This window comes from Mesoplodon mirus, assembly GCF_964341445.2.
Source record: "Mesoplodon mirus genome assembly, chromosome: 3".
In the NCBI taxonomy this organism is placed as follows: domain Eukaryota; kingdom Metazoa; phylum Chordata; class Mammalia; order Artiodactyla; family Ziphiidae; genus Mesoplodon; species Mesoplodon mirus.
The window spans coordinates 154,934,859-154,959,866 of record NC_138978.1 but is presented as its reverse complement, the minus strand read 5'-3'; the positions used below and the strand labels follow the sequence as shown (position 1 = coordinate 154,959,866).

The following is a 25,008-nucleotide window of genomic DNA, read 5'->3' as shown; positions in this document are numbered from 1 at the left end:
ATTCCTAAGTATATGAAAAAGTGCCCAACGTCATTAATAAATGCATATAAACAAAATAGTGCACACATTATGTTGGCAAAAAAAATTTAAACAATACAGTGTTATGAGGGTAGAGGAAAACAAATACTAAAAATATTATATTCTATTGGTACCTGATACAGTTTTTTAAAAAGGAAATGTGGCCATACTTATTCAAATAAAAAAAGTTTCCACTATTTGATCCTGAAATTTCACTTTTAGGAATCTGTCTCCAAAAACGGTACCCCATGTCAGCAAAGGTATATGTCTAAGACTGTTCACTGTGGCGTCCTTTATAATAGCAGCAAAGTGGAAAACCCACATGTCCATAAATAAGAGAACGGCTGAACAGATTATGACATACACATTCCATGCAATGTTCTGCCTCTAAAGAGAATGAAGCAAATCTGTAAATGCTGAAATGAAAAGGGTCCCTACTGTTAGGTCAGAGAGGCAGACTACAAAATATGTCAGTACCATTCTGCCTTTGTTTTTCTAAGTCTATTTATACAGAGACACTATACGGGCGTGGAAAACACTGCGGCCACATAAGCAAACTATCACAGTGGTTACCTCTGGGTGGTAGGACTGCTGAGAAAGAAGGAACAGCTCACTTTTTCATATAATTTAAAATTATTGAGAAAGTATTACCTTTACAAATTTTATAAAACCTAGACAGATGTTGGGCTAAGCTTATTTTAGGCCTAGCTGCAGAGTAAATTTGCATTCTTAAAACACTTATCTCCCCAGGGCCAGGACTATGCCTTCTTCATCTCTATGCACTTGGAGCATGTTTTGCATATAGTAGGTGTTCAGTAAACATCTTAATGCACTTTCACTGAACAAGAGAAGGCATTCCACCTGCTGAATCCGCTGTGTGCAGTTAACTGCAAGTGAGAGATGTGTGTGGGTGTCTGTAGATGAGGAAGGAAGGATAACAGACCAGATTCACAGCTGTTTCCAAGCTGTTTGCAGACCATGAATCTGAAAGAAAGCTGAGTGTAAACTCCATCAAGCTTTAATTATTACCTAATGAGGAGGTTCCTCTCTTTGGATCAGAAGAAACTCATCTAAGAAACATCCCTGCGCTGTGGTGCTCAGGGCTGTGCCCCTCTCTGCAGCAGCCGCTGAGAAACTTGCAGGTTGCTGTGGTCCAGGCTGTGGCGAAGCTGGATTCCTGCCGGCCGTGCAGGGAGAGATCAGCGTTTGCTCAAGAACATGGAGTCGGTAAGGAAAAAATGTTTCTCCTGCTCAGGCTTACCCTGAGCACAGAATCATTATGCACTGAAGGGATACCAGACACTGGACAGAAAAACCTGAAACTGACGCATTCTCCTGCCAGGGAGGGGCACCCATATCACTCAACTGCTCTCAGCTACTGATACCTTTCTTCCCTTCTTGCACCTTCTCAGTCTTGGGTCTTGTGGTCCTCCATGGGCACTGTATAGGGAAAGCAGCTGCAGGCTAACGAGGCTGCAGACCCCACTCCTGGGGGTGAGCGTGCCTGAGCTCCCTGCCTGATGCAGAACAGGTGCAACATCCATGCCAAGACCCGGCTCCATCACCACTTCGACATCCCCTCCCCCGGCCCCGACCGACAGGGGAAAACACAAACTTCATATACTGTTACCTTTTTTAATTCTCTTTCATCATTCATGTTTGTTTAGAACATTACAGTAGGCATGAAGGGAAAATAACTGCATTTTAAAATGTATATTATAATATATGAAACCATGCCATTATCTTTTAGGGGAAAAAAAGCATTCAAAAATTAATTTGATATTAAGGTTAAAGATTAAGACCAACATTCAAGTAAGCCATTTGTAAGGTTAAGTGCAAGTCGTGTTTTCATTCCAATGAGTTTACAGAGATGCTGGCATGACGTGTATGATGTGAAACGGTCAAATCCTCGAAGGTTTCTGCACTTGGATTTAAATAAAAACTAAAATGTCAGCATAGTTTCAGTGGCTTTCAATTTCCTGTTTGATCTCAGAAATGTATGGATGGTCTTTGCCATGAGCTACTTCCATGATGGCAATGGCCTAGGAGAGAGAGAACAGGGGTTGAGAGCCTGAAGCCAGTCCCCTTGCCCCTCCCCCGGGCTAACTTTAATTCAGGCTGGACCTCTCTGCTTGAAGGCACAGGATGCAAACTGGCTTTCAGAGCCTGTCTTAGCCTCCAGAGTCTGGCTTTTTTTTAAAAAAAGAAAAGAAGACAAGATTCTCTCACATCCAACTAGTCACCCAGTCTCTACTGCTGAGGAAAACATTCTTCAGTAGCTGAAGAAAGGATAGAGAAATTGATTTAGGGACAAACCTTTTTGATTTTAGTTCATATTACTAATGTGTAAGACATGACTAAACCGTTTTTCCCTTTCAAAAAGTGCATGCTTACATCTTTATACATATTCTTTAAAAACTTAAAAATAGGCACAAGTTTCATGTGAGAAATCCAGAGAGCACATATTTAATAAGGTTTCTTTAAGTGCAAGAGTTTCCAGTGGCTCCATTACTTTCTAGCTGTGTGACCTTGGGCAATTTACTTAACTACTCTGTGCCTCACTTTCCTCATCTGTAAAATAGGAATAACACATACCTCTCAGAGTTGTTAATACACATAAAGTGTTCAGAATAGTGCCTGGCATATAGGAATTACATATCTAATGTAATCCATAATAATTTATTTTGCTCTTTTGTATTCAACTGTATTCTTCACAGATCGAAAAACTTAAATTATTCCCACCTCCCCCAAACAGGGAATTTTTGATGCCCTGTGAATCTGACAGGCCTTCCTTTCTATTCTACCATTCTCTTCCTAGGTCTCAAACCAACAGGAGTGCAAGCCTTCAGGAATCGCCTGGTTTAAATGTCTCTCCTTGCCCTCTGCATTCACGTCAGAACTCGTGTTCCTTCCTCAGATCTACTCTATCCTTCAGGGATCAGCAATTCGTTACTTAACAGCACTCTGCCGTTGAGACCTAACTGGTTAATTTTTTTCCAACCTCACCAAAGCAATAAATGTCATCTTAGAAGACAAATTCCACAGCTTAGAAACAGAAAATTTTATCCTTAACTCCCACTTCGAGGCTGGGTCAGCCCTGGCCCTTCCATTTGGGACGTCGGACCTTATTCCATCTTCCCGTATACTGTATTGGGAAGACTTGGGGAATCTGGAGAATTAGGCATCCAGGCCTAAGTCCACGGCCCCAACTTTCACAAAGATTCTCTTAACAGGTATAAACAGATTGTCCAAAGGTTACAGTTTATCAACTTTTGTCTTCTACATAAATAATAATTGTCCCAAAGATTGTATTTCATCAACTGTTGATTCCTATATAAACAGCGATGAGAACCAATACTCGGGATGGTGGCTGTGCTTCTGTGAGCGGCAGGGCCTGGTCCCTGGCCCACTGGCAGGTCCTGGCTCATAACCATACTCAATGAATGCTAACAATGATTATTAAGCCTATTTTAGAAACTGCAAATGGTTAATCCTCATGCTGAGGGCCTCTCCAGACCCAACTGCCTTGATTTCACCACAATCAGGCATCACGAATCTGTAAATCCTAAAGGGCAGAAATTTGGAGAATTCCCTCACTACGGTCTCCTGACCTATCCATGGCCCCTTTTTTATTTTTTCTTTCTTTTTATCAGTAATAGTGGACCAGAAAAGACATTTTAATAATGCCAGCCTCATACCATGATCACATACTTATAGCACTTCCATGGCTTCCCAGGGGACAAAGGGCAAGTACCCCCTTCCCCACAGCCGTGAACCTGTAACCACAATGTGGACACCCCTTTCCCAACAGAAGGGTCAGGATGCAAACATGCCAAAGGCTCAGTTACTTACTACCCTGTCGCCTGCTGAATCCAGCCCCCTCCCACTCCTGTGGCCGGAGGGCGGCCAAGGGCTAGTCTTTCTCCATGACTCCGTCAGTCACCCGAGTCCTGCAGGAAGGGAAGTGTGAGGAGTCCGTCAGGCACTGGGCCTCCTAACCTCACATCACACACATACCTTCTTCAGAGCTCTCTCCCCAGCAGCTTTGTTCTCCAGGCCCATGTACAATCTTCCCAGCTTCAGCCACATGGAGGCCACGTTGAGGGAGTACAGAGGATAGTGCTTACTGGAAGGAGAGAAGAGACAACAGGCCACCTTGTCAATGGCTGCTGAGAGCCCACAGGCTGGGTGCAGTGAGCTGTGGTCGCCCAGCTGATGGCCACACTCTCCACAGCAGCCAGGCTCCTCCAGACCCCGGCAGGTGCTGGGTGGAGGGCATGGATGGTTCAACCCCGTCTACCCATCGTGGATGCACTTCATTTTATGCAGTTTGTGTGTTTCTGAAAAACCATGTAAAAACTACAGGGGAGATCCTATGGAAAAACATGTATAAACACAACATTCAGTCCCAGCCCCAGATTTTTGTCTTTTAGGTGCACGCATCGCAGGGCACTGGGAAAATTCCCTCTTTATGAGGACAATAGGCCTATCCCCTCATATTAAAAAGACAGTATACTTAAAGATACAAACATACCAATGTCTCAAGACCTTGGCTTTCTGTCACACTCTATGATATCAGTTGCTTTGGCAAAATTATAAGCTCTCTGAAGTCAAGTACACACCTCCTACTTCTTCTAGATATTCCTTCTCTATTGCCCAGGAGAAGGCTTTGTAGACAGCAGGTATTCTCTCTGGTTTTAACTGAAGGCTGACTGATGGGGCCTGCCTAGGAAGGAGCCATCTCCCTAGGAACAGAGACCAGGAGGCAGCTGGTGTGTGTGTGTGTGTGTGTGTGTGTGTGTGTGTGCGCGCACACGCACACGTGTGTGTGTTCAAAGTGTTTATTTACAGGCCGGTCTGTTCTACCTGCTCTATCCTCAAAGTCCATCCAAAACAGACACATTCTAGCTGTATTCCTAGGCAGTGGGCAACTCGCTGCCCAGAGGGATCCCTAGAGCCAGCAACCAAGAGAAGGCCAGGGCTGGGCCCCCCGGAAGAGCTCCCTAAGCTAACAGAGGGTCCAGCACAGCAAGCCCTGCTGGGAGAGCAACCACAAGGCCAACATTCACTCTCATTCTCTGTCTCTCTCCCTACAGATCTACAGAGGGAAGTGTACATGGCCTAGAGGACTTCCTCACCCACCTCAGGAAGAAGGACAGGCTTTGAGGTTATCCCTGAAGTATCAAATTCTGTTTCCAGGAGCAGATTTTAGGAGCTGGCTTCCCCCACGGGCTCCCCCTGCTGGCTAATCAGGGCACTGTGAGGTAAGTGGAGGGCCGACTGGGCAGTGGAAATTCAGACTAGACATAAACTTTACAGTCCCCAATCTTAGAACTTGAAGAAGTACTGAGGGCTTCTCAAAAGCCCTCAGGGTGCTTCTGGAACACAGAGATTTCAAGTCCAATACCCAGAGATTCTGATCCACTTGGTCTTGGAGAGGACCCTGTAAATGCATAATGTACATGTGTTTAACAGACGCCCCAGTGGTCTGATCTAGGCCATCCAGGCCCTGAAGTGGCTACTCAGAGCCTCCTTCTGTCACCCACTTTAAGGTTTACTAACCCTCTCAACATGGAAACTTCCCCACGGTTAACATTCATTATTACTACAAGTTAAAACCCAACTTATTTTATTCCGATCTAGGGGAGGATATTAAATAACCACAGACAACACACCAGTCCCAGAGTTTCCCCATTTGCAAACCTGATGCTGCACCCTGAAAAAAGCAAAAGAAGGGGAGAGAAAACCACTAATGGTTTACTAAGTGCCATTTAACTTGGAAGGCACGGGAAGGAAACGAAACAAACCGGTGGCTTTTTAATACTGGTCTGAATTAACTACTGTGGACGGAGTACCCTGGATGGGTCCTGGGAGGGATCCTGCCCCAGCACCCCCTGCGTCACCTCAGCCTGCCTCCCTGGGCGCCTCTTCTGGGTGGTGGAGGGCAGCCGGGCCCAGCAGAAGCACCCTGTGCCTGCACCTCCAGATGTGTACAGAGGAGAGAAAGCTGCTCCTGGCATGCTCCAACATGACAGCGTCAAGACAGAACAGCCAAGGGACCATTCTAAATCACCCACTTCCATCCTGTGCTAAGATGATGGGAAGAGCCACTGCAATCACCTGTAGGGCTGGATGATTTTCTGTCCGTACCGCAGGGCTCCCTCCCAGTCCTGCATGTACAAGCAGACGCCCATGGCCTGGTACATCATGTGCAGCATGTACACGTTACTGTCCTCAAACACACAGCTCATCTTCTCCTGGCTGAGCTCGCAGATCTCCAGCAGCTCACTAGGGGGTGCTCTGGAGTCAAGGAAAGGACAGGCCTGGCAGATTGGCTAGGAGGCTTCCCAAGGCCCCAGGGGCAAGGAGTTACTATTTTGTTCACTCCACCCCTAGCTTCACCCTCCGAAAAAGTAAATTACAGAAAGCCCAGCAAAAGTGAAAGGAGTCATATTTTTCTGGAAGAAAAAAACTAGGAGAAACGGGAGACCTCAGCTGTTAAACACAAAGAATTTTAGCCACAGGGAACAGAGCCTCCTTTCAGCTGTAAACAATGTTGATTAGAATCAAAAATCTTCAATTTTGGGCTCCCTGGTGGCGCAGTGGTTGAGAGTCTGCCTGCCAATGCAGGGGACACAGGTTCGTGCCCCGGTCCGGGAGGGTCCCACATGCCGCGGAGCAGCTGGGCCCGTGAGCCATGGCCGCTGAGCCTGCGCGTCCGGAGCCTGTGCTCCGCAACGGGAGAGGCCACAACAGTGAGGCCCGCGTACCGCAAAAAAAACCAACCAAACAAACAAACAAACAAAACCCTTCAATTTTCTAGTTAAACTTATATCCTCACCCAAGCTGAGAATTTTCGCTAAAGTTCTTAAGGAAAAAGTCCCCACCATGGGAACGTTCTTTTTTACACTCAGAAGAAAATGTGCCTTTTCCAGTTTCCTGTCACTGGTTTTCTTTCTTTCTTCAGTACGAATCTAATGCCTTTTCAACACCCAAGAAAATGCTATACCATAGCGGTTAAGAATATGGATTGTGCTAGCAGACCTGGGGCAAAACCTGGCTCTGCCCTGGTGAACTGTGTCCCTTGGGCAAATTACTTGCTATCTATGAGCCTGTTTCCATCTGTTACACAGCAAAACCCTTGGTGAGGTGCTTTGCCCAAAGGAAGATACCCAGTCAGTGAGGGTCTTCAAGGAACTGTTCTGCAGTTTTAGACAATAAAAGTCTTCCACAAGGATGCGCTCCTGAGCAAACTGGTCAAAGGAGGAGAAACAGATAAGGTCAACATCATGAAATGCTGATGTAGTTGCCTCCAAGTGATGCATGGCAAGTAAGTCTCTAAACATTTACCAGGACACATCCTTCCTCCAATATTCAGGATCTGAAACCCATTCTTCTCCCGTTCCCCGTGCCCAACTCCCCAACACCCCCTGTAAAGGAGGGTTGGTTGTAAAGGATATATTTGTAGTGCTTGGCCCGCCGGAACTCCTCAATGACATTGCGTGCATATCTGACCATGTCACGGATGGCTTCTGCCTTTGGGGGATCATTGAGCTTCCGGATTTCCACCTTGGCCTTATCCTGAGGAAAATGTCCACAGGTTACTTCCCACGGAAACCATACTGATGGGGAAACCTCTCAAATAGCACGTTTTCCCATGCAGAGGTAGAGGCTTACCCATTCTAAAGTTACAAAAGAATGAAAGGGAATCAGGCAGGGGATCTAAGAGAAGTTCAATACTCATTACTTTCTTACAAAAAAACAAAAATATTAATTTTCTAGACCCTCCTTATCTAGGCAAGACACCGAGAATCTGTTTGCTGTGGGCAGATATGTGTGTTCAGACATCTGTGAAATCAAGAGAATAGAATAAGGAGGGGTGCCGTTGACAAAATAATTTGCGCAATGCCAGAAAAAATGCTTCAGATTCTGCTGAATAGGTGGGAAAGCTTGAAAATGTTTCTTTCTCATGTGCTTTTTCCCTTCCCTCTCTTTTGAGCAGCCATTTCTTTTCAAGACATAGCAATTTGGCAAATCCTTCTCTTATCTGAACAGTGTGATGGAAATGTTTTCATCAGCTGCGAGAATCAGGTTTGAACAAAGATCTGGTCTCACTGGATTCCCCCGGGGCTAATGCTAGTAAGGCGGGTTTAAAGCCTCAAACATACGACAGGAGGAGACGCCCCAAGTCAGACAGGGGCGCTCGTTTGGCACAGAGGCCCCGAGAGAGAGCGCGCAGTCAACACTTGTGCTGGGTCGGGGAGTTTACCTTGTCTTTGGTGGTGCACTCCTGGCACTCACAGGTGAAGAAATAAGAATCTCTTAAGCGGTCATTCCTATCTTCTGTTGGGTACAGGAGGTCAATGTAGCTGGTAAAAACCTAAGGGGGTCCAAAAAGTTGATGCTGCAGATTGCTACAGGCCAACTCACGCCTTATCCTGCCTGTCGCTCTGCAAACGTTCCTGATGCTGACCTTGCAGGGACAGGAGGGCCAGAGCTCAGGATACAGTCTTTTACCTTAACACACTGAATTCCTTAAACTGAGCACCCGCTAGTGTTGTTCACCTCCTTGTGGTGAAAAGAAAGGGCTTCTCTACCCATCTCCTACAGAATCAAGGAATCACTAACACGGTAATTTGGAAGGTTGGAAGCATCCCGTTTCCTTCCTCCCCAGAGAGCAAGCTGTGAATCTGGCCCAGCAGTAGATGCCCTTGTCTTGTGTATAGAAGCAAAGGCCACGATGGGCAGAGTCTACTCATCCTTGGGATTGGCCCTGCCCTCTCTCTTCCTGGTCTTTGTTTAGCCTCTTTGATCTCACAACCCGGAACGGCCTAGATGCACTGCTGGGTGGGTGCAGGGGGGACATGGACACACACATGGTAGGTTTCCCTTTATCCTGCCATCAGCTGGCAATGGAGCAGGAAGCTCGGCTCAGCAGGCCGGGAGAGGCCAGCACAGGGAGGATGCAGCTCCTAGGCCACCAGCAAGCTGCTGCCTTACCCAGCCGGGCCAGAGAACTTGGAAAAGTCCTACCTTTGGGCTCATCAAGTTCTCCCGTCCTTGCTTTTTTTCTAACGGGCTCTATAACAGACTTGTAGCATATGGAGGAGGCCGGCATTTAACTGTCCATTATCTACTCACTGGGATGGCACTCGCTGCTCGTCCCACACCATCAGGCAAACGTCTGACTGAACAGATGGAGGTCCCAAAGCCGTCACTGTGCCAGTAACCTCGGGCACTGGCAGGCAGGCGAGGGTGGGGGACCCACACAGGCCAGGTGCTTGCAGGTGCCCTGAGCTCTCCCCAGTGCAACAGGCAGTAACAGAGACCCTGTGGCTCATCTGACACCTCAGGGAGTGGCTTTTTCCCCTTGGTAGAGCAGGTAACCCCCAAAACAGTGACTGGCCCAAAACGAGGAGATTGCATGTCTGACCTGTGACAGCAGGAGGGCAAAACAACAGGAGCAAAGCCTTGCCCTGCCCCAGTGGCCAGAGCCTGCCTCAGCTCTTTGAGATGACTGATGGGCACATGGCGCAACAGACAGAAGGGCCCAGAAGATGGCGACAAAGGCCGCTCGCGGCCCAGACGCAGCCAGTCCAGGTGACAAACTGCTCCAGGCAGCCCCAAGCATGGGTCCTGGTGACTTAGGTTTCTACGGACTGCAATCGGCTGTTTTAACAAAAGAGGCACCGGGCAGCCTCCACGAGACACTCAGAAACCAGGATACCGACTCAAAACAAGATGCCTTCCTCAGGACGAACTCCACAAAGGGTGGAAAGTCTGATCTGTACCTGGGGCGTGGGGCTCCCAGTTTAGCTGTGGGTTAGTTAACAATGTCCAGAGAAACCGAGGCCCCTATCATTTCCTACACTAATCATGATATTTAAAAAATTCGAAATATCCAGACATGCGACTTAAAAAATAGCATTAGAGATTATTTAAACTGAAATGTATCTAAAGTGGGTGATTACATGCCCTAAAAATTCATGTGTCTTGCTAGGGATATTAAGATTTACTTTAAGAAAGTATAGCATACATCTGGCAAGGCCTGGCCAGCGTTCTCAAGGCACCTGACATGGTAGTTATGGACCCACAGCACAGGAAAGGAGAGGGAATCACTGACCAGATTCGCTCCATATCCCTAAGTTAGGGAGGGAAGCTAATGGTGGCCTTTGGCCACAGACTGCCTCTACCTGTCCCATCAGTGTGTATACCCGGCCATCTGCATTCCATTCCTAGAAAGTGAACCCTCCCAAGTTCAGATGTGGAACTGATATGACGTGAACCGTTGATGTCATTTGGAGTTGTAACTTGTTAGCTACTGCTGGGTTGCTTTTCTCTTTGCGGGCCGGGGGGGAACAGGCCAAAATTCATGAATCAAAAATAAACTCAAACCCAATTATTTGGAAATGGGAATACACAGACTCTAAGATTGCATTTTGGCCATTTTGGCAGTCTCAATTTTCTATAAATCTCTGTGAGGAACCTTACTCGAATCTATTCTTCCCTGGTTTCTTTTTTTGGCCACAGATGGACATGGCGAGCGCCAAATGGAAGCTGAAAGTTTGGATCAAGCCACAGGTCTGATCCTGAACCCTGGAGGGACTGAGGATGGTACTCACCACCACGGCTGCCCTCAGCCACGCACTCACCTCCTCTCCAGGGTGGATTTCCTGTACAGCTCTGACTTCTGCCAGGGTCCCCTTGTAGGTCACAATGACATTGGGGCAACAACTATGATTCATCAGTGCAACACTGTCAATCAGAAGAGAAAACCCAATGTCCTCAGGAAGGCAGATGGACTGTTCAGGTAACTCCTTGGCCACTTACTTGCTAAGTTACAGAAACTGGATCTTTGTAGGACATTAAAAAAAATCTAATAGCTGGCCATCAGAGTCTAAGAGGTTGTTGTGCATGCATTTACGACAATATCTAACATCTTAAATTTGAACAATACTGAAAAGTGAGATCTGCAATTCAAAACGGTGATTTCTAAGCCAAAAACAAACTCCCAACACCCCTGCCCCCCAACAACGATAAAGACAGCAACAACAACAAATTCCTTCCTGTTAAATGCAGGACTCAAAACTCAACACCTACAGTGAACAGCTCTTCCACTGGACACTGTACAAGACAAATGGGCTGTCACTGCCAGGCAGCTTTTTATATCAGAGGATGACTTCTAACATGCTGTCTTTAGATGTTGAGAAATCGCCACCGCGGGAGATACCGGCTTCCTGAGTGAGGGTGTGTGATTCCTTGAGAGACCTGGAGGAGCCCAGTCTGAGTCTCTGCACCTCAATTTCCTCATCTGGAAAATTGGGACATTGCTGCTCCGGCTGCTTGCGGTCTGCTTTGCAGGGACGGTGAGGACAGAGAGAGTCGCCTATGCGAGGGCTTTGAGCTTTCTGATTATATCAAGGTCAAAGTTCTGAGAACAGAAATTTCTAAACTACAGGGGAAAAGTGCTTGATCTCTGAAAATGCTGCCTTGGAAATCACAATGCTGATATGATTTCTGCCAAAGGGATTTTTTCCCTCCAATTAAAACTGCCTGGATCCAAACTGGGGCTCAGATGGGCACTCACATCCCTGTGCATCATGGCTCTGGTGGCCGGTGTGACTCGTCTGACCCTCAGTGACCAAAACCCCTTCTCCTGTTTGCTCCACAAACACACAAAAGCAAGCGGGTTGGAGAGCCTGATGCAGAGGAGTTGCCCCCGGATTGCTGTGTACCAGGGGAGCGGCTGCTAGAGGTCTGGGTGAAGGGGGTGGCTGCCATGGGCAGGGCCATGCGGCAGCTTCCCTGTCTTGTCCGTGGGGAGGGTCACCTCCACCCTGCTTCCCGGCAAGTCATGCACAGAGAATCAGGCACTAGGAAATCGGATAAAGAAAGGCACCAGAAGTTGTTCTTAGTGGAAGAGCAGGTTTCTAGAACCATTTTGCAAAAGTACTAAGTGACTCATTTCAAGACAGTCTCCTGGCGATCTTCCTCATGAAGGCGGGGGAGCTGCCCGAAGGCAGGACACCTATCACAACTCATGCTCTTGGTACCGCCGTTCTCTTGGCAACTGCTGGACAGGGTGAAACCTTAAGCACCACCACTCTTAGCCTTGCTTTTGATCTTTCACATACCAAGAGCAGACATTCCAGAGCTCATTTCAGGGCTGAAGATGTCAGGATGAGCCTTCTAAAGAGGGTCTAATCACCTTTCTCTTCTTTTTCTCCTTCCTTTTCCCAAGGGCAAAGGTCCCAAAGAACCTTTCCCCAAACCACTTCTTCCCTCACCATCAGAATTCAAACTGTAGATAACACCATTTTGGCCACAGAAACAGTAATACTACGGAAATAAACTTTTTGTTTCTCTGGTTCAAGAAAGCCTGTGACAGCTGATCAGGGGACATAGACCTGAACAGATTTTTCTCTGTCCTTCAGACCCGTACGATGCACAGAGCTGGGCAGCAACAGACAGACATGTAGGGCTCACGTGCCATCCATGGCCAAAGCATGGGTGTTAAGGGTTTCCTGCAAGTGCTTCAACCTAGAGGCAGAGGCTCCTGTAGTTTATATCAAGCAACATCACTTTAAATGAAACTAATTTACAGGGTGGAGGAACTCAAGACAGGGGATGCAGGAAGGGCTCCTTTGCTTCATCTGTGAAGCCAAGGCTTGATGTCAGGGGACTGACGCATGTATGGACAGGAGACTATCCTGTCCATCAAATAGATAACGACAAAGCCATGCTTGGCAGTCCATTACAATCAGAGCTATAATGATCTCCATTGCTCAACTGGCTGGCCTTTCTTGAATTACTTGAGTATTCCTAACATAAAGAAAAATCCTACAGTTCTTTGAAATTTTTCCCTAGTTCACTACTTTAGCATATCCTCCCTCCAAAATGTGCTGTTTCTATACTGGTATTTTTCAAAAAGGACAGATGGACAAGAAGCTTACATAGTCTCTACATAAGTCTACAGCCAATTCTTGGCTATTAATGTTTTCCTTTGAGTGCAAGAAACCCAAAGATTCCCAGAACCACAGATATGCAAAAAGCAAATTTCTCAGCAGGGCCTGGGCTGTTCCTTCTATGCACACTCTCAAATATTCTTTAATAACAACTCTCTACCTAGCAGGACTTACCAAGCAACTGTTGTCTTAACTACTACCTTCAGATCCTTAAATGCAGGGGAAATATTTTGAAATCTGGCATAATTTAAAAGGGGACTTAATTCACTTGGAGTTTCATGTCTGCCACATGCAGTTAGGGAGCTTATTTAAAAATCAAAAAAATTCAAATTAGTGATAAATAAGTAAAAAGAAAAAAAATGAAGTCACACTCAGCCTACTCAGGAAATACTGCTGATCCCAAATGAGAAAGTTCTTCATCTTCAATTGTGAAGCCATTACAGTTAACCTGTAGTGAGAAAGGAGGGGGAGACAGAAGAATTTAAAAAATGAGCTAAAGCTTCTCTCTGGATAGAAATCATTTCTTTAATTTTGACCTTTAACAAATTAACTAGGAAGATGTTTGATTTAGTGATTTGAAAACCTTTCTTTTGGCCAAGATATCTTATGTTCAAACACAGCTTACAGATCAGTCTCATGTGTAAACAAATATAAGCAGAACTGTCAGTGCTGAAGCACCCTTAGTCTAGCCCACCTGCCCACCTGCCCATGGTAGCCCAAGAGCACAACAAACCACTAAGGCTCCAAGGACTGAAGTCTGCAGACCTGCATGGGAGTCAGGACATCTGCACTCTAATCCTAATTATGCCACAGACCCGGTGTGGGATCTTAAGCCCATCGCCGTGTCCCTCTGCCCTCGGTTCTCCTCCATTAAAAAAAGGAGTCACTTAACCTGGTACCTAGCTCATAAGGTGAGGCAGCCAGTAGCCTTTACGTAGCCAATCCAACTGCTGTCCATCCCCTTGAGAGGCAGGGGGACCAAGGCCCTGAAGTTACTTGGGACTGAGAATGTTCCTTCATGCCTCAGCCACATCAACTACTGGCTACTTGTTCATCTTTGAAAAGAAATATTACATTGAAAATCACCAAGGGCAGCTCTCAACATCCTGGAAGTCTAATTTAGAGCTCATAGGCTGAAAATAAGGACGATACTTCCCCAATTTCAGGCTGTTTCATAAACTCACTCTTTCCACAGACATCCACTGAGGAACCCTTATATGTTGGGCAACTGTGCAGAGAAGGAAGAACGGGCCAAAATCCGTGCTCTCCAGGAACACCCAGGCTCCTGGGAGACAGTTAATTCGGTGGGTGTTTTTCATTTGGATCTAAAACTTCACAACTGGAAGGGGATTCGGTCGTTTTACTTTTCAGATGATGAAAATAAGGTCAGAGAGGGGCAGTGACTCACCCAAAGCCAGTGGCAAAGGCTGAGAGCCCTGCCCTCCCCCACAGCTATGAGGTTGTCTGTGAAGCCTGCGTGCTGAATGATTTCAGCCCGTGAGCTGCAGCCAGGCTCCTTCCTACCAGACACACCACACTGGCGCATTTCAGGCCAATGGATGGGCTTTTTAAAACTAGCACCCACCAAGCACTTACTCTGGGCTAGGCACTGGGCTGGGTGCTGCATATTTACCCTCTCATAAATCCATACTACTACTCTGGCATAACCCATTTTACAGATGGGGAAACTGAGGTTCAGGGAAGTCAATGATTAAGTGACTTGTTCAAGGCCATATAAGTAGCAAGTGGCAGAACAGGAGTCAAAATTCAAACTAGACATTCTGATAGCAAAGCCATCAGAAACACAAGTGTTTCTTTTCACTGTACCATGCTTCTTCTAAAATTGTTCTGATCTCTGATTCTTAATGTTTCAATTTTACTTAAAATTGAAGGGCCAGTGTCAAAGGCTTGGAAATCTTGGCACACAGAGAAGTAAAGGCTCTGATGGGTTTGACTTGCAGTTTTTACAATTCAACACATTTACAATCAGTATTTACAATTTTCAACATAAAAAGAGATGACTGTAGGTTAGGAGAACAATATACAGTTTTTGAAATGCTGAGGTGTTGGGCATTTTTATGTAGAAGACTTAGCATACTATTTTTTGTGCCAGCTTCAGGTACTCTAACCTATTCTGTCATCAGGACATTAACCAACTATCATATCATTAATCAGTGACCATCAACCAACATTATGTTAAGAGGAAATCAGCACCTTCATTCATTCAACAAAATTTACTGGAGCATGAACTATGCGTCCCGCACCGTACCAGGAACTGAATGCTCTATACCCAGTCTCAGACTGGATACTAACATGCCTCAGCAGTGGCTGGTACCCACAGGATGACAACAAACGTCTGCAAAGTGGAAGAATGAATGAGAGAATTTAGCAATTTTACCACTGATCTAGGGACCGACAGCTCTTGCCTAGCTTTGGGAGGTCGGGGAAGGAGACTTGCCCCTTTGCTTCGTAATCTCTTCCTCTTCGAGGTTCTCAGCTGGACTGTCTATGACTCCAAATGCTTTCAGGCTTCAGTGGTGCACGACCACTGGTCGGCTTTATTCCCTCTGCCGCCCTCCTCTCACTGTGGAGGAGACAGTGTGTTTCTTCATTGCAAAGAACGGCTCCTGTGAGCACAAGTGCCATCACTGTTCCTTTCTGGGAGGTGGTAATGGTGTTTAAGCCAACTTGCATAGCAATTTGCCTGCTAGCTTTCCCTCCCTTCTGAAATATCCCTAGGGAAGAAAAGTGAATTTGCCTGTTAAGAAAGATGCATAGGCCATCGTCCGTTTTTTCAAGTCAAATCAGGCGTTAAGTGCCTTACTGAAGCTATTCTCATAATCAGCATTTAGACTAGATGTAGGCTGCACACCAAAAATACATTTCCCAACCATGCATATGTTCCCGGTGATTAAAATGCACCTCGGCGCTGCCGAAGGAGTGCAGTCACCTACTGCTGCCAGCTGCTGCTGGGCCACGAGTTAACCCACAACACCCTCCCACGAACCAGAGAGAGGAAAGGGCTCAGAGGCTGGAACAGCAGACATGCAGCTGAGGGCTGAAAGGCAGGACCAGAAGGCGGTATGGGGCTGGAACAGCACTTTTCAGTTTTGCTTTAAAGTTGTCTTTGAGGGTACTGAATGTCCCTTTTCAAATTTATATATGGAAAAAAGATATGTATGTGTGCGTGTATGTGCACCTATGTGTACACACACAATCTCAGAGTGGATATTATGATTTGATAAGTATAAAGTCTTTCAAGGAATTAATTACCTATAGTTATATATGTGTGTGTGTGCATGTGTGTGTATATATATATATCTGTCTCTATCTCCAGGATTTTCTGAGTCAGTCCAAATTTCAAGGACTCTGAGTCATTTTCAGCACAAATATATTTCTGCTTGTGACACCAAGTGCCTTGATTTTTGGTAACTATGGTCCCATATCTACTATGTCAACATTGAGAAGTCCCATCAGCATGCATTACTGTGTTGGAAGAAAGTTATTTTTTCCACAGCTAGCAGTGAAAAGATACCTATATTTATTTCATCTCTCTTGCTTTCTCACAGAACCATGCCTCATCTAATCCAGAAAAGAAGTCATGTATCTAGCTTTTTAAAAAATGTAAGGGAAGTCAATTCCCCAACTTTGTACTGTCACCCAAATCCACTGTCTTAGGATGCTTAGGGAAATATGCTGTAATAATCCCAGGATCATATAATGAAATCAGGAAGGTTTTTCATTATGTCTATTAACACTCATAACTTGAACCCATTTCTTCTTTTACCAAGAACAGCGTTTTTTTCTGATTATGACAGTCACACAATAGAAATATATCCACATAAAGTCTATCAAGGAACTCATCAAACTGTGTTTCTCGCAGAGGGGTTGAAGTAGGTGAATGAAGTGGTGATGACTCACTTCTTTCTTGATATGTGCAATTTTTAAAGTGGGAGAACTATGGGTGCTTTTCATCGTTTCTCCTTTTTAGTATTTTCTTAAGTTATCCATGCTCATTGTAGAAAATCCAGAAAAATCATCCAACAAAAAAGCAAAAATTTTCCACAACTCAGGAGATAACCAACAGTGAACTTCCATTTCAACGTTTTTTTTACATAAGTAAATTTTCATATTACACATTCCCCTGCTCTTACACTTAACGTTTTATCATCAGTGTTTTTCACATCTTCAGATATTCTTTGAAATGTAATTTATAAAGGCTACGTAACCTTCCATCGTAAGGCTAAGCCAAAATTTATTTACCAAACTCCTACGGCTGACCATTTATAATATGTACTTCCTTTTATTTTTCTCTTTTTTTACTTCTCATTTTTTTTTTTTTTTGGTTTTAAAAAGAACCACGCAATAGACAATTTGCATGTCAATTTCTGTCCATAATCTCTGATTACTTCCTTAGGCTAGATCCCTAAAAATGGAATTAGTGGGTCAAGGGGTATATAGGCGATGCTTACTCTGTCCTAAGATGAAAATGTGTAAGTATCTACCCAAGCTCTTTTATCCATCTAGGCACTGAAGGCTCTGGCAGGGGAATGTAACTACTTGTGCCCACAGAGCAGTATTCCAGTATCTCTCTTTCTGGGAAGGTCACCTTCAACTACACGTTCAGCTTGGAGGGGAAAACGCAAGGGTACGTTAGGGAGAGAAATCCGATCTGGTAAGTCATGCCAGGGAAAGCCACCCTCACAGTAACAGAAGACTGATGCAGCCAGACTGCGTTCAGCCAAAGGGTGCCGGCTGCACTGTCTTCTCGTGTCCTAGCCGTGCCCAACGGAGCCTCGGCCTTTCCAAATGGCTGATTTGGCAACCAGCCTTAGCACCTTTCAGTTGCTCTTGTCTAGAAGACTCTTTAATTTTTTTTTTTTTATCGTATCTGATTTTGGTAAACCTAGGCTCCTCTAAATAGGATTTCTTAGCAACCATCAGGAAAGACTTCCTGTACGTAGACCCACTTGGGCCCCTCTCTGTGGTGACTGTCCTTCCTGGGGCCGTCTGCATTTGCCTCTATTTATCCATACAGTGTTGGTAGGAGGAACAAAACAAAACAAAACAAAAACAACCAACCAAAAAAAGCCCACTGCTGTCAGAAGGGAAGGTTTAAGAGAAGAGTAAAATTTAATATAGGAACCTCAAATGGTCTTTTCTATTCAAAGAGCTTCCAGTATGCCATGGTACTGAGGCACTGGCAACTCCTCTGTTTTCATAAACCCTTCCTGCAGCAGGAGGCAGAGGTAGGGTGAATTTCCTATGTGCCACCATCAACTTCCTAGGTGCCACCCTGATCTGCTCAAGGACACCTGGCCAGGTGATGCAAAACAGGGCCCGACAGTTCAAGAACCATGTTGCCAGGCAGATGCCATCATTCTACTTTCGTTCATCTTCACCGACCACGTGCTGGGGAGAGGGACTCAGGCGGGGAAAGGTTAGGCTACGTGTCACTTGATGCTCACATTCTTACCTGTGCGAAGAGAACTACCAGGCTATGGTTGTCAGGGAACTCAAGGTGCTTGGAGTAAAAGTGATGGAGAGCAGCAATGTCACTCTGAATCAAATCTTTCTTCTCATTGTCTAATTTATCCAGATCTGTGGATAAACCGTCATTCAGCTGGGAGAAAACTCTGGATTTCTAGCTATATCCTTTTGGTACTGTAAATGGCATGAAGCGGGAAAAGAAAATACGTGGAGCCCCCAGGAAATATTCCTCCTCCTCATTTGGTCTAACGGATAAACCCTAGGGCAAGAAAAGTGCGCCATTTCTTTCTTCTCTTCCTCTGACAACTGGAAGTCACTCAGGACAGGGAATTTCAACTGACCATTAGCAACGAGGTCAGGAATGAGTGGTGATGACCGATAACTAGCTTGGTCAAGTCAAGGGCCCCCCGAGTGGCCCTGGAGTCTATGTCATGATCGAGAAAGGGGACAGCCCTTGATTTAATGCCTTTCAGTAAGGACGTCAGCTGTTTACAGGACTGCAATTCAGCAAAGATCCAAAAACTACTCAGCATGCCAGGAGAGCCAGCAGGAGATAGCGTAGGATGTAACAATTCATCCTGTAAGTTCCTACTTCCCCTTAATTATTTCCTAGCAGTCCTAGCAACTCAGGAAAAAAAAGTTATATTCATTTTTCAAAACAGCACACAAGTCAAAATAAAAACTGGTAATTGTAAAATTCCCCCCCACCACTAAGAATCCAGCTATCTCTTCCTTTCCTCAATCCTGTCTAATTCACAGATAATGTGTGGGTAAGATAACTCCTCAGCCAGTCACAGGGAGACTTACGTGATTCAAACTCCTTCACGGCTAACAATTTCTCTGAAGGTGTTCTCTCTGGGTGGATTTTCTAGTAATTGGGGAAGAAATCACACAGACACAGATTTCAACACCTCGTGCAAAAAACAGTGCTTTCACTTGTACATCAACATGAAGAAAAAGGCAATAGTTCTGAATGAAGTAAAGAGAGCTGGCCAAGGAGTCTGCCATTTGGGCTCTGAGAGCTTTTGCCTAAACATCCAAATCCAAAGGACGCTTTTGAAAAGCTTTTTAAAAGCATCTGCCACGTTCCTAGCACCCTGATAATGCCATGCACACAGTAGGCTCAAAAATGCTTGTTATGGGAAAGAACGGCGGCTAGAAAACAACTTTTTAGGTCCCTGACTTAAAAGGACCGAGTCTACAGATGAACCGTCCCATTTATTATTTCTCCTTCTAAAAAGGAACAAAATCAAACCCCCCATCCATTTTGCACTTTCTTTAAGCATAAGCTAAAATGATCTCAAATTCCATGTTTTAAAAAGAACACTTTGGGTTGTATCCGTGAGCCCAGATTCACTTGAAACATGTTGCCGGCTTTGTTCTAGACACCCCAAGAGGAGCTGACAATAGTAAACCCGCCAGGCTTTGAGAACATGAATAAACTTGGTGTTGACAAGAGTTCAAACGCGGAGCTCAAGAGCTGGCCCAAGGCCGTGTCTTTGTAATCGGGCTATTCAACTTGGGTATACAGGTGGTCCAGCCGGGCGCTCTCACCTTCCTAGTTAACATGCTACGCTTCCCCTTGGTAGTTGGGTAGCCTGTCTCCCCGAATCCTTTGCAAGTGACTAGAATACAAATGGTCTGGGTTTTTTTTAATCATCAAGTCCTATAGGGATGAAAAGATGGCCAGGTAACTTGTCATTTAATAGACTATTAGTCATAGTAGTAATTATAATAAAAGTTGAATGAAACTGGTATAAACTCATCATAGCTTTCAGACTACCCTCCTGGTGCCAAAACATTTCAATAGTTCTTTTTTAGAGCGGAAATCTTCCCATTCACGGGATCCATTTCTATAAGATTAGGAAGTCATTTTGCCTGGGAAAACTCTTCATTCAGAAAGGGCACCAGCTCCTTCTGAATTCTTAACCACCACACTTTCAATAACGTCAGGAGGTGGGGCTGGGGGGGAACCAGCAGACTGGTCACCCAATCCTCCCAAGATGCTTATGGGTCAAATCAGATGGCTTACTTACCCTGACACCTCACCCAGTCACACCATTTTCTCCCACCCTTTCCTTCCGACCAAGTATTTGGCATATATTTAAAGATGACACTTGGTAAGGACCCAAAAGTTAACCTCCTCCAGCAAAAAAGCATTCTGATTTTTCGGTCTCACTCTACAAGCCAGCTTTGATGCCAGCGAAGGCGCATGTCTGCAAGCACCTGACCCAGGCTGAACATAACAGAAGCATGACTTCAGAGGTCAGAAATGTCCTTCTGTTTACGATGCTGAGGAGCCTGACTTGATCTGGGGACAGATATGAGCTCGTCATGATCACATTTGGTTTCGATGAAGGAAAAAACAAAGTTTTAAACGGAAGGAGGTGGGGCGGGGGAAGACAGAAAGAAGAGGCAGGTGAAATTTCAGCTTTAAAAGAGTTACAGTACCGAGGCCCTGCCCCCTGCTTATCACTAGCAAGCAGCTCCGTGGACAGACACCTTCTAAGCTCCGTGTGGCCCATTTCATCGTGTCACAAGGACAAGTCCTATGGCATTTTCCGCCCCTCCTTTTAGTTTGGTCCTGTCAAGATCAGGCGTCTCATTATCATGCAATCAATAAGGCCTGAGCAACCTGGGGGGAGTCAGGACCGCCAGCCCCGGCTTCATCTTTGGAGGAAACTGTTGATGGCTGTCTTCATCCCCCCCTCCCCCCCTCCCCTTGCCTCGATTTCTACTTTTCTGCTCCTTTCCTTTCTCCTCTCCTTGCACACGCCATGCTGGTTGTTCTACCCCAGGGCAGGGCGAATAGCGAGGACGAGAGGAGCAGGACCCAGCACAGGACGGGGGCGGAGGGAGTGGGGAGCAGCGTGCACTCTGTGTCTGGGGAAAGATGGGAACAGTGCAAAGCTTCGAAGGCCGGTCTGGTTCCCTAGGACGCTCTAATTATGGTCAGTCAGGTTTTCACGCCCTGAAAGGCCGTAGTTTTCTATGTAAACCTGTCTCATAAAAAGCTCAGAATTTAGTAACTGTGGCTATGTTCCTGGCCTGGGGTAAGTGACATCCTAGCTGCACAGGTCAAACAAACCAGCTCACACGTGCAGCATTGTTCCCAACCCCATGCATTTGGATGTGACCGGAAATGGGGTCCCAAGGACACTTAACGAGAGATGATCACATGGGTCACTCACTCATCTTTCTGACCTTTAAGAAAAATAAAAATAAAACACACTTGAACGTGATCCCAATTCCTCACCTGTTTGGCCAGAATCCGTGCAGTTAGCCTTACAGTCTCTGAGGGATTCCAGTTTTCTCCCAAAACAACCATGGGAGAACATTCCAGCTTGTGCATGGGCCAATCTTCTCTCTGGGAAAGTGAAAAAAACAATTATTACACACACACACACACACACACACACACACACACACACACACACATACTGCAATAAAGTTCGAGAAGAGAGGATGCAATAAGTCCTACTAAGGTCAAGTGAAATATGTTTCCTTTTGGAAAACACGATGATGCTCACAAAAGCTAGAGATGAAAACATCCTTTAAGATAGTTGTGGCTGTATAACCTTGACTCAGGCCTGGCCAAGGTTGTTGGCAAGAGAAAATTTGCTTTGTGTTGTTTCATCAAGCATCTCGTGCCCCTCATCATTCCAAACAACACACATACCTTTCCATTATCTCTGGTTGCTGTCAAGTCACAGGGGTGAGTGACTTTGGCATTAGCCATTGCTTTGGCTCTGCTACCTACGGTTCTGTTCTGGCTCTGTTCTCACATCAGGGCAAATAACCAAGAAGTGACACACACAGCACCTAGTCTGTGTGTGTCTACACAGACACAGCACAGCGCCCTTTCACAGGTGATAAAAACAAAACACAAATGAGGGCTTTGTCAAGGGCCCTCTAAGAGTCTGGCCAGGGCAACTCTTGGGAATATTTAGGAACACAGACTTCCTGAAGAGTCATTTGATAAAAGAGGAGAACTGTACTCCTTTCTATCCCTTGTCTTGAAGCTTTCTGCCCCAGGTTGGGGGGGTAAAGGGCGTGTGCTCACTCCTGGAAGGGTGGAGATGCCCCCTTCGAGATGGGAAGGCTGAGGAAGGTAGGAGGACGCGGGTGCCGTGGAGGAAGGCACTGAGCACAGGGCATGAAGAATGAAGCCGGCACCAGTGACAGGGTTACTGTGGGGTGACTGGGAACTGCCTGGACCACACGGGCTCCAATAAAAGCCCACCGTGGTGGCGTGATGGGGCTGAGAGGCTGTGGGAGAGGACTCAGTGCGAGTCTGCAGACACTCTTTGTCGCAACGGAATTGGGTACCGTTGTGTTCTCCCCTCCGCCTTTCCTGCCTCAGAAAATGGCAAGTCTGATGGTTCAGGTGCTCAGGCCAGAACCCTGGAGTCCTCCTGGCTGCCTCTCTTCTCTCCCTCCCACTCCACATTCATCTCCGTGGCAAATCCATCCTGTCTGCCTGCAGAATACACCTAGCCTCTGATTACTTCTTGCCTCACCGCCCCCCCCCCCAACCTTTCTACTGGGTTTGCAGACCCGACACCTCGCCCGGTGGCTACTCGCCTTCTGCCTGGACACCTGCCTCTGCCCCCACCCGACTCTGCTCCAGAGAGCAGCCAGAGTAATTGATTCTGCAAAGCACAACTCAGATCCTGCCATTTCTCAGCTCAGCACCTTCTAATGACTTCTCACCTCAGAGCGAAAGGCCAAGACTTAAAGATGACCCGTGCCCCCCCGCTTCCACTACTCTGAGCTCATCACCACCACCATGCTCCCTCACCTCACTCCACGCTGGCCACCACGTCTCCTTGCTGCTCCTTGAACAGACCATGCTTGCTCCTGCCAGGAGATCTCTGGCACTTGCAGTATTTCCTGGCTAGATGCCTCTTCCCCTAGACATCCGCCTCCCTCCCTCCCTCCCTCCTCCACGTCTCTGCTCGGATGCCCCTTTTCAAGGTACCGGCCATGAATACTCTGTCAAAACCAGCACTCTCCCCAACACTCTCCCTTTCCTTGCTTTTATGTTTCTTCTTAGTACTTCTCACCACCTGACATATTACACACTGATTAGTTGTTGGGTTTACTATGTCTCCCTCCCGCTCCCACTAAAATAAAGGACCTTATTAGTCTGTTTTGTGTACGCCTGTTACCCCAGAACCTAGAACAGTGCCTGGTATTTACTAGGCACTCAATAAAGTTGTTGAATGAATGAAGATGTCTCTCTCCCCTCCCCCATGCAAAATATAGGAAAGACACGATGTCACAATGATTTAAGGCAGCCCGTGGCACAGACCCTTGGCTCAAGTTCTGTGCCAAGATGTTCTGCGCCAAGATGTTCTGCAGAGTTAAATAACACCATGCCAAATATAACTAAGAACAGGGGGAGAAAGAAATGACAAGATATGCACAAGGGAGAAGGGGATCTGTTTTCAGCCAAAGCCTAAAATGAGAGCACGGTGATGAGGCAATGTGGTAGGAACAGGTGGGTCTAGCTCCCAGCCGACAAACCAGCTCCCTCCCCAAATGCAAGGCAAAAAGGGAAAGTCAAAGAGGGCTTCAAACCTGGCCTTGGGATATCCAAGGGAAGTGAGGACCACCAGCTGGGGACAGATGGATAACTGACAACTATGAACACACACGTGTGCACTATGACCCCAGGAACGCTAATACAAGGTCTCTGCAGGGCCTTGAAGATGTTACTTTTCCGAATTGTAGGTGGTGTCTTTTGGTGTTTAACAATGAGCTCCTGGGAGAAATAAGTTTAATACTAACATTTCTTAATATGACTTACATATTATTAATAGAATTAATGTCAAACTAATGTGAATAAAAAGTAACATACAATGTAGACATTTATTGATGTTAATGTCTTCAAAGGGAAGGGAACCTAACTACCGGGCACGGTCTGGAGGCGAGCAGAGTGCTGTGAGGTAAGAGGACACTGGTTTGGGGCTTGGGGAGACCTGCATTCTCACCCCCGCTCTGCAGCGAAGCAGTTATGTGACACCAGGCAGGCCTCTTAATCCCTCTGCATCCATATCCTTGACTGTCAATAACATGATCCCTAAGTTATTTAGCAGGTCCAGAATTCTGAGTCTATGATTTTACGCTTTCCAACGGTGATAATCAGACACAAAAGCTTGAAGACTACCAACAAATATAGGACCTTCAAATGGGATAATTAGGCATTCATGCAACCAACCACAATGGGTCATTGTGGGGATCCAGCAAATAAGCTAACCCACAAGAAGCATTCAGACCAGCGCCTGGCGCACACTGCGCTCTCAACAAACGCTGGTAATTGTTCATTTGCTGGTTCTTTCATTCATCCAATAAGCCCTCGACTGACCGTAAAGGCAGAGGTGGGAGACAGAGTCTTTGACTTCAAGTAGTTTATGACTATATCGGAACACAAGGTAAAATTAAGAGCACCCGGAATGTGATACAGCCCCACACAGAGCAGTTAAATCAGACAGCTGGGTAAATTCAAGGACGTGCAGAATCATATAAGTTT

At 46.0% G+C, this 25,008-nt stretch overlaps 1 protein-coding gene across 1 annotated transcript in view; it reads right to left on the bottom strand.

Annotated features, from left to right (window-relative positions):
• Nucleotides 1–1,639: 1,639 nt before the first annotated feature.
• Nucleotides 1,640–25,008, bottom strand: part of SMYD2 (SET and MYND domain containing 2) — a 49,253-nt gene continuing 25,884 nt past the window's right edge. Inside the window, exons 3-12 of the mRNA XM_082615028.1 lie at nt 21,730–21,840; nt 19,281–19,341; nt 18,460–18,584; nt 13,364–13,431; nt 10,671–10,773; nt 8,288–8,398; nt 7,479–7,599; nt 6,139–6,313; nt 4,036–4,144; nt 1,640–2,060 (exon numbers count right to left, since the gene is read on the bottom strand). Coding sequence (XP_082471154.1) covers nt 1,980–2,060; nt 4,036–4,144; nt 6,139–6,313; nt 7,479–7,599; nt 8,288–8,398; nt 10,671–10,773; nt 13,364–13,431; nt 18,460–18,584; nt 19,281–19,341; nt 21,730–21,840 — 1,065 coding nt within the window. The 3' untranslated portion in view covers nt 1,640–1,979. The remainder of the gene's footprint in view (nt 2,061–4,035; nt 4,145–6,138; nt 6,314–7,478; nt 7,600–8,287; nt 8,399–10,670; nt 10,774–13,363; nt 13,432–18,459; nt 18,585–19,280; nt 19,342–21,729; nt 21,841–25,008) is intronic.